A 16,945-nucleotide genomic window follows, 5' to 3' on the forward strand; every position below is an offset into this window, starting at 1 on the left:
TCTCCTCTCTGATTTGTTGAAAACGATGTTTACCTCTCATTTAGGCCCCCTCCAATGACTTGTTCTGGCTGTTCATTACACTGTTAGATAAAATTCAAATTCAAACACTAATGACATAACAGTTTTGTGGCACGTAATTATTAATTGTTTGTACTGTAGAGAATTGCATAAAGGGTTTCTTGTAAGATGTATAATCTCAGTGAAGGCGTGATTGCTTTTCCAGTACAAATTAAAGGTAGCTTTCACTTTGTCCAAGGAGTGGTTGCAGCTGGATGTGTGAATTTTAATAAATTTGGCGACCCAATGGGGGAGTCATAATATAAAATAAATGTGAAGGTAGGAAAAGGGTGTGAGAACGTTTGTGATGGGTCCAGGATGAGTTACACTATATACGATTCATATACTGGTTTGGAAGATTAGGTGATTGCTTGGGAGGGAAGCTTCGGTGCAATGCAACTGGGTTGGGCCATGTGCGTAGCTTTAACACGTGTAAGGTAGAAGGTTTTTGCTTTAGGAATGCTCAGAAATCGTTTTCATATGGTGCTTTCTTTAATGGCTAAAAAATCAATGTCTAGTCTCTATCTTGGAACTCGTAAATGTGGGGGTGGCTGGTGCCTGCTTCTTAATACTTTTGAGGAAACGTAGCCATCTATTATGGAACATTGCTCTCACAAATGCATGGCCAACCCAACTCTACATTGTTAAGAAAGGGAAGGTGCTGGTGTGATGTGGTCATTGCATTTCCCATTGCAATTCTTGTAACACACATCGCAACATTAATACCATAACACCAAAACTTCCTTCCTTTGCTTCTTTTATTCGTCCCACCGAGTCTTCCTTTTTCCCTTTTTTCTTTATCCTCTTTTGGTGCATTCCATCTATGTTTTCTAGCCTCCCTTCAAATGCTCACTTCTATCTCCACTGTTTGCAAAATCTTTCCTCCCAAAAACTCTGCAACTTGCCTCCTTTATTCTACTCTTACATTTTTCTTCATTATAAAATTTGTTTTTACCGAAATTTGTACAAGAATCTTTTACGTTCGAATATAAGATTCTCAAAAACTAAATTCTTGTCTTAGATAAAAAATGTCAAATTTTTAAAAGAAATACATGAGAGATCCATCTGGAATATATTTTTTCATGTAAATGAAAATATGAATATAAGAGTTGAATGAGTACTTTCTATAATGAATATTATTATTATATATTAAAAATATTAAATAATAAATTATTATATGATAATATATTATTTCATAATAGTTTATAGAGTAATAGAATTTGATAATAAGTTGATATTTTGTAAGATATTATATGTAAAATATCTCAGAGATATCTTAGTTACCTTCCAAACTAATTTAAAAAGTTACTTAATCATCTGTGAGATAAAAAGCGAAGATATATATATGAACATGGAAATTTAGTATAATGAACTGAAAGCGAAATAGCCAATTGAATAAAACTTGAAAGTACATGGTGTGGTGAGATGAAAACATAAGAAAAGAACTAATCACTGAAAGACAAAATTTCACATCAGTCGAAAAACTGAGTAAAAGATTAACATTACAAAAAATGGGTGGCAAAAAGACAATAGCAAAAATAATAAATAATAAATTTATATTTTTGTTAAAGTCAAGGATGTATGTAACATATATTAAAATGCACATGGGTCCGTGACCGAAGAGAAGTAGGCCATCCTATTTGTTTATAAAAAGTATAGAGCTTCTCCATCTTGTAAAATTATGTTATAGGTTATATGGAATAAACTTTTGTGTAAACTATAAAATGTGAGAAAGAACAATTCTATCTTACATATCAAAGCCATTAATAGCACCACTTGAGCATTCCAGAATATTCTTAATAACTAAGAATTTAGATATTCAGTTCAACTTTCTTTTTTGTTAGCCTTAAAAGAAATTTTAAAATGAAAGCTTAAAAAGAGATTTATATTGTCAGACCTCGTTAAACGCACCCAAAATTCTCAGAATCATTAAAACGCATCCAAAACTCCTCTGAACAGACGCCAGGTGTCAAGCAACGAGGATTAGAAATCAGATAGTGGGATGCAGGTGTCAGCAGAAGAGCGGACGCTCGTTTTGACGTGGGAAGAAAATGATTTTCTGAAACTTCCGTCCCACTCTCTTCTGCATGCACCCTTTTTTCTAGACTCTGAACTTCTCCATTTCTCCTCCTTCTCTCTAAAAGTTCTTCATTCTCTTTACCAAAACTCACCAATTCTTTACTCCGATCTCCGTTCAGGCACCGTCCGGCGTCCTAAGCTTCATTCTGAACCTAACAGTTTCGAGTTCTGATCTGGTAAGTCTTTTTCTCCTTTAGTCGTTCGTTCCCTAGCACATGCAAACCAACTCCTGGTTGCATGAGTTCATAGTATCTTTCTGAATTAGTTTGTCTGTCGTTTGTTTTGGTTTGAAGAGTTGATTGAACGTCGAGGGTAGAAGAATTTTAGTCAGACAAACCGCATCCTGTATCTTGTACGCTCGTTCACACTAGAGGTAAGGGAAGCTTATTAATTTAATTTGTATGATTGGGTGTTGCATGAACGTTCGTTGAATTGATTTAATATGAAAAATGTATGTGATATGTTATGAGGCATGAAATATATGAAATTTCTATGTTTGGATGGTATGAAGTATGAAAGTTGATTCTGATATGAATGTCTAAAGTTGCGAAACTATATGTTAAGAAATGAGTTGGAATATAAATGATCCTGGTATGAAATTCCCCTAAGAAAGTGTACGTACATTACTAAACGGTCTTTGACCGTTCGGTTTTCTAATGAATTTGGTTAGTAATGGATTCTTTCATTTGGGAAGAATCCTAGCTGATGTCGAGCGTCTACCCTTTGAAATACTGTGCTTGAGCGTTCGGCCAAGCATAATTCTGTCTTGATATCCTGTTATAAGCTTAGTATGTGTATATATATATATATATATATATATGTATATATATATATATATATATATATATATATATAAGATTGTATATCTTGGCTATTCTTAAATACTACTTCCATAGTAACTTAGCATAATTATCAAACCTCTTTTCTATAAGATTAGTAGCTCCTGGTCTTATACCAAGTGTTCGTCCTAAGCCAGTGTTTGGTCTTGCACCAGGCACTCGTTCTATCTTCTTAAACAAAATTTTATAATACTAGCGTTCGTTCAAACCACTAAGGTTCGCTCCCTATAGTGTTCAGTCTTTAACTAACATTCGTATTTCTTAATATTAAATCTAAATTATTTAAGTCCTCATAAACGCTCGGTTTATTCATGGGAATTCCTCTGCGTATTATTCTTTGAATCTCTTGGAGTGTCTGTGTCTATTGGCTTCGGCCTAGAGCTTTAGTGCTGAGTATGGTTTTCTTTTTAGATGCTCGGTTAAAGTTCTTAAGAGTCAATTCATCTAATTGACTCATTTTGCAAGTTACGTTCGTTCTATTCATTGGTAGTGATATTAGATTGTACTTCGTTTCTTTCTCAAACCGATAGTAAACCTCTTGGTCTAAATTCATTATGGAATTGAAGGCCCTCGGTCTCGCTCCAAATTGTCAGTCTCATTTTGAGTCAGGGTTGAACGTTCGGTAAATGGTCTCCGAACGAGTCTTGGTGTGAAATGGTTAAGTAAGATGATTATTAAAGAAAAATGAAGATAATGAGATATGGAAAGGTTGTGGTTTTTGGACGAGCGTTCTGGGGAGGAACGACTCATGCTTGAATATTGAAATTGGTAAAGTATGACTGTGGGCATGCTAAGCTGGCTGTTCATCCTGATGTTCCGTGGGTACTCGTCTTCACGTAGAGGAGGGTAGGTCATGTGTGGGAACGACAGGAGGTCCTAGTCCTTAGGGGTACTTTGGACAGATAGGGCTAACCTCGGGTGGCAACTGTTGAGTGCATCCCAGTTACTACATCACCCGGGTGCACGAACGCCTGTAGCTACACAAATTTCATACAGTCCGGACAGTCAGTCTAGTGATAGGCTTTGTATGATTCATATGATGAAATTTATCTGGTGTGTTGGATTGTTTGAAATGTATGTGTACGTATGAATTAAATTACATAAGCTTACCCTGTGTTTTTCTTGTGTTGTCTCGTCTTGTACGTTCGTCTTGTTGTTGCAATGATCATCCGTGTGGATGTAAGCAGAAGGGGACGCGCTGTTGGAAGATACGCTGGAAGAAGAAAATTTGGTAGAAGTAGAAGTAAAGACGGAACAATAGGACGTTCGGTCAGGAGTTTAGTTTTCATAGTAAGGTGGTCGTTCGATCACCTTCCCTTTTGTTTATATTTGACCGTTCGGTAGTTCCTTTTGTAAACCGTTCGGTCAGACTTGTACTGCTGTATAGTTTAAAATGGTAACTCTTTCCGTAAGGCCGTTCGGCCATGCGCGTACGTTCTCTTAGTGTAAGACTGAACTGAAATATTATTAATTATAATTATTCTATTATATAATATATTGCTGTATTTTTGGGATGTTACGTATATAAATAAATACCAATATTTCATAATATTTACAATTAGAAGAAGAACAACTAATGTGCAGGTTAGTTTATTCTTAAATATTTATGTTTTATGAGTTATTTTTACTTTTTTTTTTCTCGAAAATAAACTCTAATTTTAGGATATAAATCCAGAATAATGTATTAAAATTAATAAGGTATTCATCATTCTATATATTTGACTTAATTAAAAGATTGCACAAGCCAATAATATTATCAAATTTTGGTATATGAAGTCAGGTTTCGATAAAAAAATTTCTGACAGTAGAAAAAGTTATAAAAATCTGCTTTGTAGACATCATGAATGAAATTTAACGCCACAATCCTTAAAAACACTCCTAACAAATAGATTTTAAAGAGCTTTTTTTATTTATAATATATTAATTTTTTCAGAAGGAATAAATTAATATATTTAACATTTAAGTAAAATAATAAAAGAAAGTTTATAAGTGATTATTGAAAAAGTAATACTACAATATTTCAAATTAAGTTCAAATTTTTAGATTTAGAAATATATCAGGAAACAATAACTCCTATTAAGAGTGTTATGAGAAAAGAAAGGATAGGAATTGTATTTCTTATTCCATGAGAAGAGAGTACAATTTTTACATATATATAATTGTTTGAAACAATATATAAACGGAATATAAATATAAAAATAGAATATAAATATATGAAGATAAATGCACAGATATGAACGGAAAATAAATTAAATCCAATATCCCCCTCAAGCTGCAGCATATATATCCTTAATGCTCAGCTTGGACAACAAAGATTGAAATTGTGCTGGATGCAAAGCTTTAGTATGAATGTCTGCAAGTTGTGCTGAAGTAGGAATGGACAGGAGCTTAATTACACCAGCTTGAACTTTATCTCTTATGAGATGACAATCAATTTCAATATGCTTTGTTCTTTCATGCATGGCTGGATTTTGTGCAATTTGTATAGCAGATTGATTGTCACAAAACAGAGAAACTGGTTGTGGTAGAGGTTGTTTCAAATCATGGAGCAAATACAGAAGCCATTGAATTTCACATGTTGTGGAAGCTAAAGCTCTATATTCTGCTTCGGTGGATGATCTAGATATAGTACCTTGCTTCTTGGATTTCCAGCTAATTAATGATGCACCATAGAACACATTAAAACCAGTCACAGACCTTCTAGTGTCAGGGCAAGCAGCCCAATCAGAATCACTAAAAGCCTTGAGAGTATGTTCTGTGTTGGAGGGAAAGAATAATCCTTGTCCTGGATTGTTCTTGATATATCTCAGGATTCTTATTGCTGCTGCATAGTGATCTTCCAAAGGATTGGAAAGAAATTGACTGAGAGTACTAACAGCGAAACATAAATCTGGTCTTGTGTTGGTTAGATATAGTAACCTGCCAAGAAGTCGTCTATAGGCCTGCACATCTGAATAGGGTTTCCCTTCTGTCTTGGAAAATTTTGTGCCTGGCTGTATAGGAGTAGAAACAGGTTGACACCCCAACAATCCTGCATCTTCTAGTAACTCTAAAGCATACTTCCTTTGTGACAAATTAATGCCCTGTTGAGATCTTGCAATTTCTAAGCCCAGAAAATACTTGAGTTGGCCTAAGTCTTTAATCTTGAACTTTGCATTCAATAGAGCCTTCACAGTTTGGATTTCCTGGATGTCATCACCTGCCAAAACTATATCATCTACATAAACAAGTAAGATGGTAATATGAGCAGAATCACTTTTGACAAAAAGTGAATAATCTGATTTTGATTGTGTGTAGCCCAAAGAAAGTAAAGTAGTTGTCAACTTGTAATTCCATTGTCTAGAGGCTTGTTTGAGTCCATATAAAGACTTCAACAACTTGCAAACTTGTCCTGGTTTTTCAGATTTATAACCAAGAGGAAGAGACATGTATACTTCTTCATCTAGATCCCCATGTAAAAAGGCATTAGTTACATCTAGTTGATGTAAATACCAATGTTTGGAAGCTGCTAAAGCTAGAACCAATCTTACTGTTGTGAGTTTGACAACAGGTGAAAAAGTCTCAAAGTAATCTAAACCTTGTTGTTGTGTGTAGCCTTTGGCTACAAGCCTTGCCTTGTATCGTTCAATACTCCCATCAGCATGCCTCTTTATTTTGTATACCCATTTACATCCGATAGGTTGCTTTCCATTAGGTAGATCAGTCAAAACCCAAGTTTTGGTATTTTCTAAAGCTGCAATTTCTTGATCCATGGCATTTCTCCAACAATCATGTTTGATGGCTTGGTTATAGGTTTTAGGTTCACTAACTTGGGAAAGATTAAGGACATATGATTTATGAAGAGATGATAATGCATCATATGATAGATATGAAGAGATAGGATATAAGGTACCTGTGGATGACTGAGTGGCGGAAGAAGTAGATGACATGTTGCAATGATAGTCCTGCAGATAAGATGGTGTATGTTTTGGCCTAATTGATTTCCTTTGTGGAGTAGCAGTGACAGGTTCAACAGAAACAGGCTGAGAAGAGAAAATAACAGGGTCGGAAACAATAGAAGGAGGAGATGTAAGTGGTAAAGAGGGTTGATCAGTAACTTCTGAGAAAAGAGGTGATGGAGGTGAAATAATTTTGGTGACAAAATCCAAGGAATTTTGTGTATTAATAGGTGAGTGCTTGTCACTAGTAAGAAAAGGAAATATATTTTCATAAAATACTACATTCCTTGATAGAAAAATTTCCCTAGAATTGAAATCTAACAAAAGGTAGCCTTTCACTCCTGTTTTAAAACCCAGTAAAACACATTTTCTTGCACGAGGTTGAAATTTTGTTCTATGAGTTTGAAGAGTTGAAGCATAGCAAAGTGAACCAAAAACTCGTAAGTAAGTAATGTCAGGTTTAACATTGTGTAACAGTTGAGATGGAGAAAAATATGTCAAAACTTTGGAAGGTAAAATATTAATGAGTTGCACAGCATAACGAACAGCAAAAGACCAGAAAATTATGGGCAAATGGGATTGAAACATTAAAGATCTAGCAACATTGAGAATGTGTTGATGCTTTCTCTCAACGACTCCATTTTGTTGAGGTGTTTCAACACATGATAATTGATGTTGTATCCCTTTTTGTCTATAAAAATCTGTCATTGCAAACTCATTACCATTATCTGATCTAACAGCTTTTACATCAATGCCAAATTGTGTTTTTATATAAGAAACAAAGCCAATAAGTTGTGATCTTGTATCTGATTTACTTGTCATTAATTTAATCCATGTGTATCTAGACATATCATCCACTATAGTTAAGAAATATTTGAAACCATCAACAGAAGAAGTACTATAGGGCCCCCAAATATCAACATGAATTAAATCAAAAGGAGCTTTTGAAACAGTAGTACTTAATTGAAAAGGTAATTTTCTTTGCTTAGAATAATGACAAGCATCACAATGCGTGTATTTTGTATTGGGTAAAGTGGCATACATGTTGCGTAATTTGGTATAACAAGAAAAAGAAGGATGCCCTAGTCTATAGTGCCAAATATCTATAGAGTTATGTCTTATTGTAGAACAAGCAATAGAATTCTCAGAAGTAATAGCAGCTGGTGAACCAAGGGGTGTGGGTGCAGGAACTATCATGACATACAAGCCATCTCTTTCTTCAGCTTTGCCAATCATCTGCAGGGTTGACTTGTCCTGTATTTCACAGGAAAATTCAGAAATGTTAAGTTTACAAGATAGAGATTTAGTTAACTTTGTGACCGAAATAAGATTGACAGAAAAATTAGGAATAAACAAGACATTATGTAAAGTAAGGTGTGGGCTAAGTGAAACAGTGCCAGAAAAATGAGCAAATGAAGAGTTCTTGTTGGGTAGTGATACTGTAATTGGTGAGATTCTATGATAAGAAATAAAATGAGACAAAGAATTAGATATATGATCAGTAGCACCTGTGTCTAGAATCCATTTGGAATAGATATTACCTTGAGCCTGGGAAGAAGTGGAAGCATTATGAGAGCTCACTAGATTAGTAAAATGTGGGACTGTGGGATTAGATTGAGGAAGAAGTGCCAATAAACCATGAATTTACTCTTGAGAAAGTCCCAAAATTGCGGAATGTGACTGTGCCGGAGAATTATTATAAGAAGGAACTACTGTAGAAGAATCTGTTGTAACATTGTGGACTCTTTTGGATTTGAGATCAGGTGGTAATCCATGTATTAGAAAGCAAGTATCAATGGTGTGGTTTGTCCTGCCACAGTGAGTGCATTGTCGAGGTGCACCAAACCTTCCCCCTGAGGAACGAGCCTGAGAACCTTGATAACGAGCCTGAGAACCTTGATATGAAGATCTTCCCCGGCCATAATCATTGGCAGGAGAGGGTTTACCTCTGCCATTGAAGGTAGAAAAAGAAGGTTTAGATTGAGAAACTTGTGACGCCATGACTGGAGGTTGAGAAAGAATTCCGGATTGTAATTGTCGCTCATGTTGAATTATCATCGAAAAAATTTTGGGTAAAGAAGGCAAGGGATCCATGAGAAGGATTTGAGAGCGAACAACAGAGTAATTATCATTCAAGCCTCTAAGAAAACAAAGAACACAATCATTTTCACGATATTCCTTCATTGTCTTAGAAACAACACAACAAGAAGCAGAAGATTGGCATTCAGGAATAGGGCAAAAATTGCAAAGTTCATCCCAGAGAATCTTCATTTTAGTGTAATATACAGTAACACTTAGATCAGACTGATGCATTGAATAAAGATCTTGATGCAATTGTGAAATTCGAACAGAATCACCTTGGGAGAAACGATCTTTGAGATCCTTCCATGCCGTAGCAGCAGAGTCAATCCAAATAATACTTGTAGCAATCTCATGAGAAACAGAATGATTGATCCAAGATAAAACTAGATTATTGCAACGCTTCCATGCTTGAACCATTGGATCTGTATCAGCTGGACAAGGAATGGAACCATCAACAAAGCCAAATTTATTCTTCATTTGTAGTGACATAGACATCGAGCGAGCCCATCCATGATAATTGTGACCTTCAAGAATCGGGGAAACAAGCACCAATGAAGGATTCTCATTAGGATGAATGTAATAGTCATGTGTTGTATCTTGCAACGATGCGAGAGTAACAGAGGGAGTAGCCATAAAAGGAGAAGAAAAAGGCAGAAAAGCCAAGAACGAAAGGTAGAAAATGAAGATCTGGACAGGAAAAGAATTGGTTGCGGAAGAACGTGATAAAAAAATTAATTTTCTTCTGATACCATGTTATGAGAAAAGAAAGGATAGGAATTGTATTTCTTATTCCATGAGAAGAGAGTACAATTTTTACATATATATAATTGTTTGAAACAATATATAAACGGAATATAAATATAAAAATAGAATATAAATATATGAAGATAAATGCACAGATATGAACGGAAAATAAATTAAATCCAATAAAGAGATCTTTAGACTTACCAGCATGCAAATTTTGAAATAAAATTAAAAAAGAAAAATAATTGCAAAGAATTTGATGGTGTTATCAGTGTGTGTATATATATATATATATATATGTATATATATATATATATATCGTATTTTATTTCAAATATTAGATCTATACTTACCCTCCTGTACAAGAGCTTTTAAAAAAACCAAATTTAATTAAGAGGAAAACGAAATAACAAGAAGAAACTAAAGGGTAAATATAGAGTTCCAATATGTGCAAGAAAAATCTAGATGTAGGTGTAGGTTGTAAGAATCTAACAAGAACAAAAAGATCAAACCATTCCCTAAAGAGAAATATTTAGATATCCTTTCTCTTCAAATATTTTAAAGTTATTTTATGACTATATATACGTCAAAGTTTCCCAATTGGAACACCAATTTCTATGTAGGATATCTTTTCTGAAGAATCCCAGTTTTTAAAGAATTTCCAGAATTTATTCTTGCTTCTCAGAGTTCTATATAGTCCATCTTTTGTAACTTCTCTGCCAACCTCTACTTTAAATAAATTTAATTTTACATCTCTTGATTTTATCTAAATATCATTATGTACACCACTTTTAAGTTAAATATGTATTATTATAAATTATTTTTCCATTATTTAATATCTACACACGATTTCACTTTGGTGTTATGTATAAAATTAGTCATTTAACTATTCTGATATGTTATGTGACATTTTTTTAGGTTTAATCACTTGCTTAATCATTTTGTAAGAAAGTTTGTTTTTGTTTTTAAAAACCTTCTAATTGCATCTTAACTTTTCAAAATGTGTCTTAATTAATTTTTTTAAAGAAATTATTAATAACATTAAGGATTTATATAATAATGTTAATATGTGCTTTTTAAAATTTTTTAAGTTTTATTAGAAAATTTACATATTTGGTTTGATCAATAAAACTATGTCGTGTTATATATATATATATATATATATATATATATATATATATAATATTCTTTCATTTAATTTAGACGTAATTTTTTTAAAATGAAATAATATTTTTTTTAATTGAGAACAAATTTATTAGTTGTATAAATATTATATCGATCTTTAATTAAAAATTATTTTTAATCTATTATATTATTATATATTATTAACTCATGTTTTGTTAATTTATGTTTTCTTTTATAAAATTATAACTAATTAAATATAAATATTTTTACAGAAAAATAAGTATTTAAAATTAATATATTATTAATTTATATTTTAAGAATAAATTAATTATACTATTCATACAAATAATTAATTTGGTCTTTTTAATTAAAATCAAATTTATTATTTATATAAATATTATACTAATATTTATATTAAAATTTATTATTAAAAAAATTATGAGTTAATAATATATAATAATATAACATGTTAAAAAGTTATTTTTATAAAAATTATTAGTATAACATTTATATAAAATAATAAAAATTTGGTTTTAATTTGAAAAAGAAAGAATATCACTTTATTTTTTAAAAAATTAAGAGAAAAAATGACATATACATAAATTTAATTGAAATCAAATCAATAATGATATTGTTTTGTTACCTAAATGTGTCACATCAAATCTTAACACGACAACAAAATTTTTTTTAAAAAAAATTAAAAGAACCATGTGACATGCAGAATTAATATCATTAATAATTTTTGTGAAAATAACTTAATATAAACACTCTTTCAAAAATTAAAAAAGTAATTGAGATTATTTTAAAAGGAATATCGACTTCAAACTTTCCAAAGTGAAGATACACAAGTAATTAAGTCTATTTTTACTTTTTCAAAGCTTAATAATAACAAGCTTACAAAATAATTAACAATTAATGATATTAAAATGTTGATATTATAATGTTGAATGATATTATAATACGGATGTATAAAAAAAATATTATTACGAGGGTATCAAAATTTCTAACTTATATTCAAGTTCAAAGTGAGTATACAATCGTTTTAGAGCAAAATTGCAATATTTCAGAAATACTGTATAAAACTATACCATAGAATATTCACAATTAACAATATTACAGTTCAGTTCTGAAAGAGAAGATGTACGATTATGGCCGAACAGCCTTACAACAATACTCCAGAATTTAAACCTTACAAAACAAAGTCTAGACCGAACGGTTCCAAGACTAACTTACACCGATCGGTTATACAAAATAGAACCAAATTCTAACAACCCAACGGTTCTATGGTTCAGCTTTCACTTCCACTTCTTCCAGAGCTTCTTCTTCCAGCAAACACTCGTCCCCTTTTTCTCACATCCACATCATTGCGACAGAAAGAAGAACCAGACAAACAACAAGACAAGACAGAAAAATAGGGTAAGCTTATGTAATTTAATTAATTCAGTAAAACATATATCTCACATAATTATGATATAATTCAATAGTCAAGCATGCAACAACTAATCATGCATTTCCAACCATAATTATACATCAATGCATGCAATGACCGACCACTTTACTCTAACTGTCCGGACTGTATGAATTCTGTGTAGCTACGACGTTTTTGCACCCAGGTGATGTAGTAGCTAGGATGCCCTCAACAGTTGCCACTCGAGGTTAGTCCATTGTACTTCGCCCATCTTGACTTTATGGACTAGGACCTCCTGCCATTCTCACACATGATTTCCTCCTCTCTACTTGAGAATGAGTAATCATAGAATATCAGGATAAACGCCACCTTAACATGACCACATTCATACTTTACCATTCCATAACAAATCCTGAGATATTCCTACCTGGAATACTATTTCATATCCATACTATTCCATTCATATCACATTTTAAATATCATCATACCTCTTTATCAATACAGTCAAACCGAACCAAGAAAACCAAATTCCCATCTTAGAACAGAATTGAAAAAGATAACTACAATCTTAGAAACAAGACTGAATCAATAGAATACCTGTTAGACTAATCTCACCGAACACTTTGTGTAAGACCGAGCGGTCTTTCACTTATCCACATAACAAGACCGAACATACTAGATAAGACTTATCAGGAACCTAACACTTATGATAATACGAAACGCTTACTAGCTACTCAACAATTATGACCGAAAGGTCTTTACTAAACAAAACTCAAGGAACGTATGGAATACTATAGAATACATATAACTAAACCTAACCGAAAATGATGACATCTTTTATCAGATACCTAAGATTTTAAATCGAACACTACAAACTAGAGCCGAACACTATTCCAAAAATAGTATAATTGAGTATTATAACGAGACCGATCGCTTGGTTTAAAACCTAGCACTACTGAGACCGAGCGTTTGGTTCAAAACCGAGCACTACTGAACTTATACAATGAAGGAATATATTCTAAATACAATTACATATAACTTATTTTCAACAAAGGATAAATATAATATTTAAGAATTTAAGAATTATTGAATACCTTAACTAAGCTGATTTAAGAAGTAAAAATAGGAAACTATACATAGACCGAACACTTATTTACAAGTATAATAATATAAAACCGATCGGTCATTAACTGAAATTCTCTACAGAAGAAGAATCCAGTTCAGACCGAATGCTCAAAGGAAAAACCGAACGATCAATAATGACTCTCGGTTTCAAACACAGAAATCACGCAGAATACTGCAGTTTGAAGATCAAACCCTATATCAACCCAGTTCACACCCTTTATCAATCATTCACCATACAGACAAGAATACAGCCACATTTATAATTCATCTCAACCAAATATATATACAGAACATCAAACACCCAATCGAACATTCAAAACAAAGAATCATAATTAGATTAAATAAGCTTCCCTTACCTCTAAACTCAGCTGAACACTCACAGTTGCAGGATATGCCTCACCACTACCAATCTTATACACATAGAGTTCACCGATTACGAAACTGAACCAAGTAAAAGACTAGAATTGCTTTCATAATTTTGTAGAGGAAAATGATAAACTCATGCAACCAGAAACTTGGCTTGCATGTGCCAGAAACAGCCGTTCTAAAAGAGAATGAACTTACCAGTTCAAACTATTTACTTGATAGGTGCAAAGTGAAGCCCTTGCCACCAGGAGAACTCAGGCGCTGCATGAATGATGATCGGAAGAAGAAAAGGGTAATATTTTGTAGAGAGAAGAAGAAAATTGTAGAGAGGAGGAGAAAATGAAAACTCAAAAGGTTGAAGATGAAGGGTGCATGCAGAAAAAATGGCATGAAGTTTGAAATTTTTCTTTAAATACTATCGTCACTAAACCGATCGGCCACTCAGTGCTGCACACCTGTCTTCCACTTTCTGAATTCCAGAAACCCTTGTACCTACACCTGTCTTCCACTAACAGGGGATTTTAAGGATCTGACAAAAATCATAATCCTAATTATAGATAATCACTAATTATAGATTAATGAATCTTATAAATTCAGAGAGAAGATTTTAAAATAAATATCAAATGAATATTATTTAGAAAATTTAAAAGTTAAAAAAAAATGTTCTTGATATTTTAAAGACATTAATTTCTCTAAAATTTATTCTCTATAACTTTTGTCTAATATTATCATAAAACTATTATTTCTCTTTTAGATCTAACTCTATTATTTTTAAACCAAACTCACGATAAAAGTATCTGATTGAATTTTTATGTAGAGTATTTTTCTATAAAATGTTTGATTTTTTCTTTTATTTTGAATGCATAAGTTAGATGAATTTAGGTTTAAACCCTCATTTGGTCCTCGTATTTGTGTGTCAATCTCAAGTGGGTCATCGTTTTTTTTCGGTCTCAATCGGGTTCATAAACTTGTAAAAATGAGCCAATTAAGTCCTTTCCGTTAAGTTTTCATTGACGCCGTCTGCAGATGCTGAACTATAATTTTTTTTAGTTAACGTGGCAATGTGTATTAAATTGAATAAGTGTTCTGTTGTATAATAAACCATTCCTTCTCCTTCTTCTCTTCATGCGTGAGAGAGGAGCTCTCATTCCTCCATCAATCGCCTCTTGAGCGAGGCCGGCCGCCGCGAGCCACGAGCCAGGGCACCACCAGCGCCACCGGTCGCTGCCAAGCTTGTCGCCAGTGACAACAAAACTTATCGTTTTGAAGCAATGGGAGAAGAGGTTCGAAAGGAAAGACGGAGCGAGATTTCGGAGATTTTCCCTTTCCTTTTTTTGCTTGGTGTATTTGCTTGGTCTCCCAACAAGGAATCAACACTTGAGAATCTTGAACTAACCCCATCTTTGTTTCTTCTTAGTTGATTAATTCAATCATACATTCTAATCAAAATTTGAGCTGATGGGTACAACCAACCATTGATAGAAGCTGCAGAACATAAATAATGCAAGTGCAAAAGCATATGTACATGGAGATTTCAGAAGCCAAAACTAGTCAAAATTCCTTGCCACTTTAAGGGATATAGTGCAAGTACAATTAATTTGAATTCACAGTTTGCTGTGTTAATTGCAATTATGTTGGGCATATACTGGTTTCTCTAAGTTGTTATTTGAAGAGTTCTGATCGTATGTATTGTTCATAGAAAAAAAAATACTGATATACTAGTTACCACATTCATTTCATTTGGCAGATATGCCTCCTTTTTATTTGGCTTAAATTAATAAGCAGATCATGATTAAGCTAGCCATTCATGTGGATAGAATCTTGTGAGTTGTGAAATTACAGAGAGTGCTTTATCTAGCCATTGCTCTTGCGCATGATATACAAGCTCGTATATAGTTCTTTCGACTCGTTGGTAACTTTTCATATATTGATTGTTTGTAGGATAAAATAGGGAGCTTTCAGAAACTGATATTACAATTAAGTATTGACAGTAAGGTATGAACTGGGTTGATAAATTGATAATACAAAATTACAATCATGGATTGACAGAAGTTTAACTATCAAATTAAACTTGTAGTTTAGATACTGGACTTGTGTTGTGTTTAACACTTGGAAAACTATATCCAAGTTTTGTCCATACCAATTGTAGTTTGTTAGAGAACAAAGATTATAGATCTTCAACACTTTTTTATTTTCTGATATTGGGTCATCTTCAATACTGTTTCGTCTATCGCTAAGTTGAGGCAAAGAAAGTTGTTCCTAGGAAGGAATTGCCACTTTTCTTGTACACCCAAAAGCCACATGCAGATAAGAATTTGAATATTAATGTTGAGTTATTGATATTAATGTTGAGTTATTGATGTTAATGTTGAGTTATGGGAGCTTTTAATGTTGGAATTTTCATCCTCAGAGTTTGGGGAAGTCCTCCCAGATATTGGTAAAGAATCCACTGAAACCCTTCTGCTACTCCAGCGCTACCAACAATTATCTTTCCTCCGTGCACAAGCCTTCAACCTGCAAGAGAAATACAGAGATCTAAAAACCCAATTGGAGTAGAAGTCATCGCTGTAGAGACCACCCTACTCGCGATCTCCATCATGCCTGAACACCATCTTCGCACATCACCGTAAACACGCATCTGCAGAGAGAACCAGACCGCAAACATCTTCTCAATCGTGAATTCCATGATCAATCTCACACAACCATGGCAGGTTGCACCTCCATTCGAAACTTGCACACAGATTCAAAACCCCAATCACAAAGAGGAAACCCTATAATTTTAACATTAACCAATTAAATTTTTCCATTTCATAATCTTTTAATTTAAATAAAAATTCTACGTAATCAAACAGTACACATCAACATATTAAGTGGGCACCATGTCAGCAACTGTAAACGGCGTCAGCGAAAACTTAACGGAGAGGGCTTAATTGGTTCATTTTTATAAGTTTATGGACTCGATTGAGACTGAAAAAAAATAAACGATGACCCACTTGAGATTGACACACAAATACGAAGATCAAATGAGAGTTTAAACCATGAATTTAAGTTAATATAGTATGATCATTAACACAAAAATAATAATTTATGTCATCAAATCTAATAATAAAGAAAATTCATATTAAAAAAACATATCTTTTACGTCAAATACTTTAAAATCCGACGTTAATTATCTGTTTTAT

General features: G+C 33.0%; 1 protein-coding gene across 1 annotated transcript; it reads right to left on the reverse strand.

The window, feature by feature from the left end:
• Window positions 1–8,606: 8,606 nt before the first annotated feature.
• On the reverse strand, window positions 8,607–9,650 carry LOC148197665 (uncharacterized). The gene is made up of 2 exons (XM_088115436.1): window positions 9,271–9,650; window positions 8,607–8,861 (listed from the first exon to the last, which is right to left on the reverse strand). The coding sequence occupies exons 1-2, from the start codon at window positions 9,626–9,628 to the stop codon at window positions 8,692–8,694; spliced, it is 528 nt and encodes a 175-aa protein (XP_087971562.1). The 5' UTR covers window positions 9,629–9,650; the 3' UTR covers window positions 8,607–8,691.
• Between the last annotated feature and the right edge of the window lie 7,295 nt (window positions 9,651–16,945).

This window comes from Vigna umbellata, chromosome 5 (genome assembly GCF_029865625.1).
Source record: "Vigna umbellata cultivar VRB3 chromosome 5, Vumbellata_1.0, whole genome shotgun sequence".
NCBI lineage: Eukaryota > Viridiplantae > Streptophyta > Magnoliopsida > Fabales > Fabaceae > Vigna > Vigna umbellata.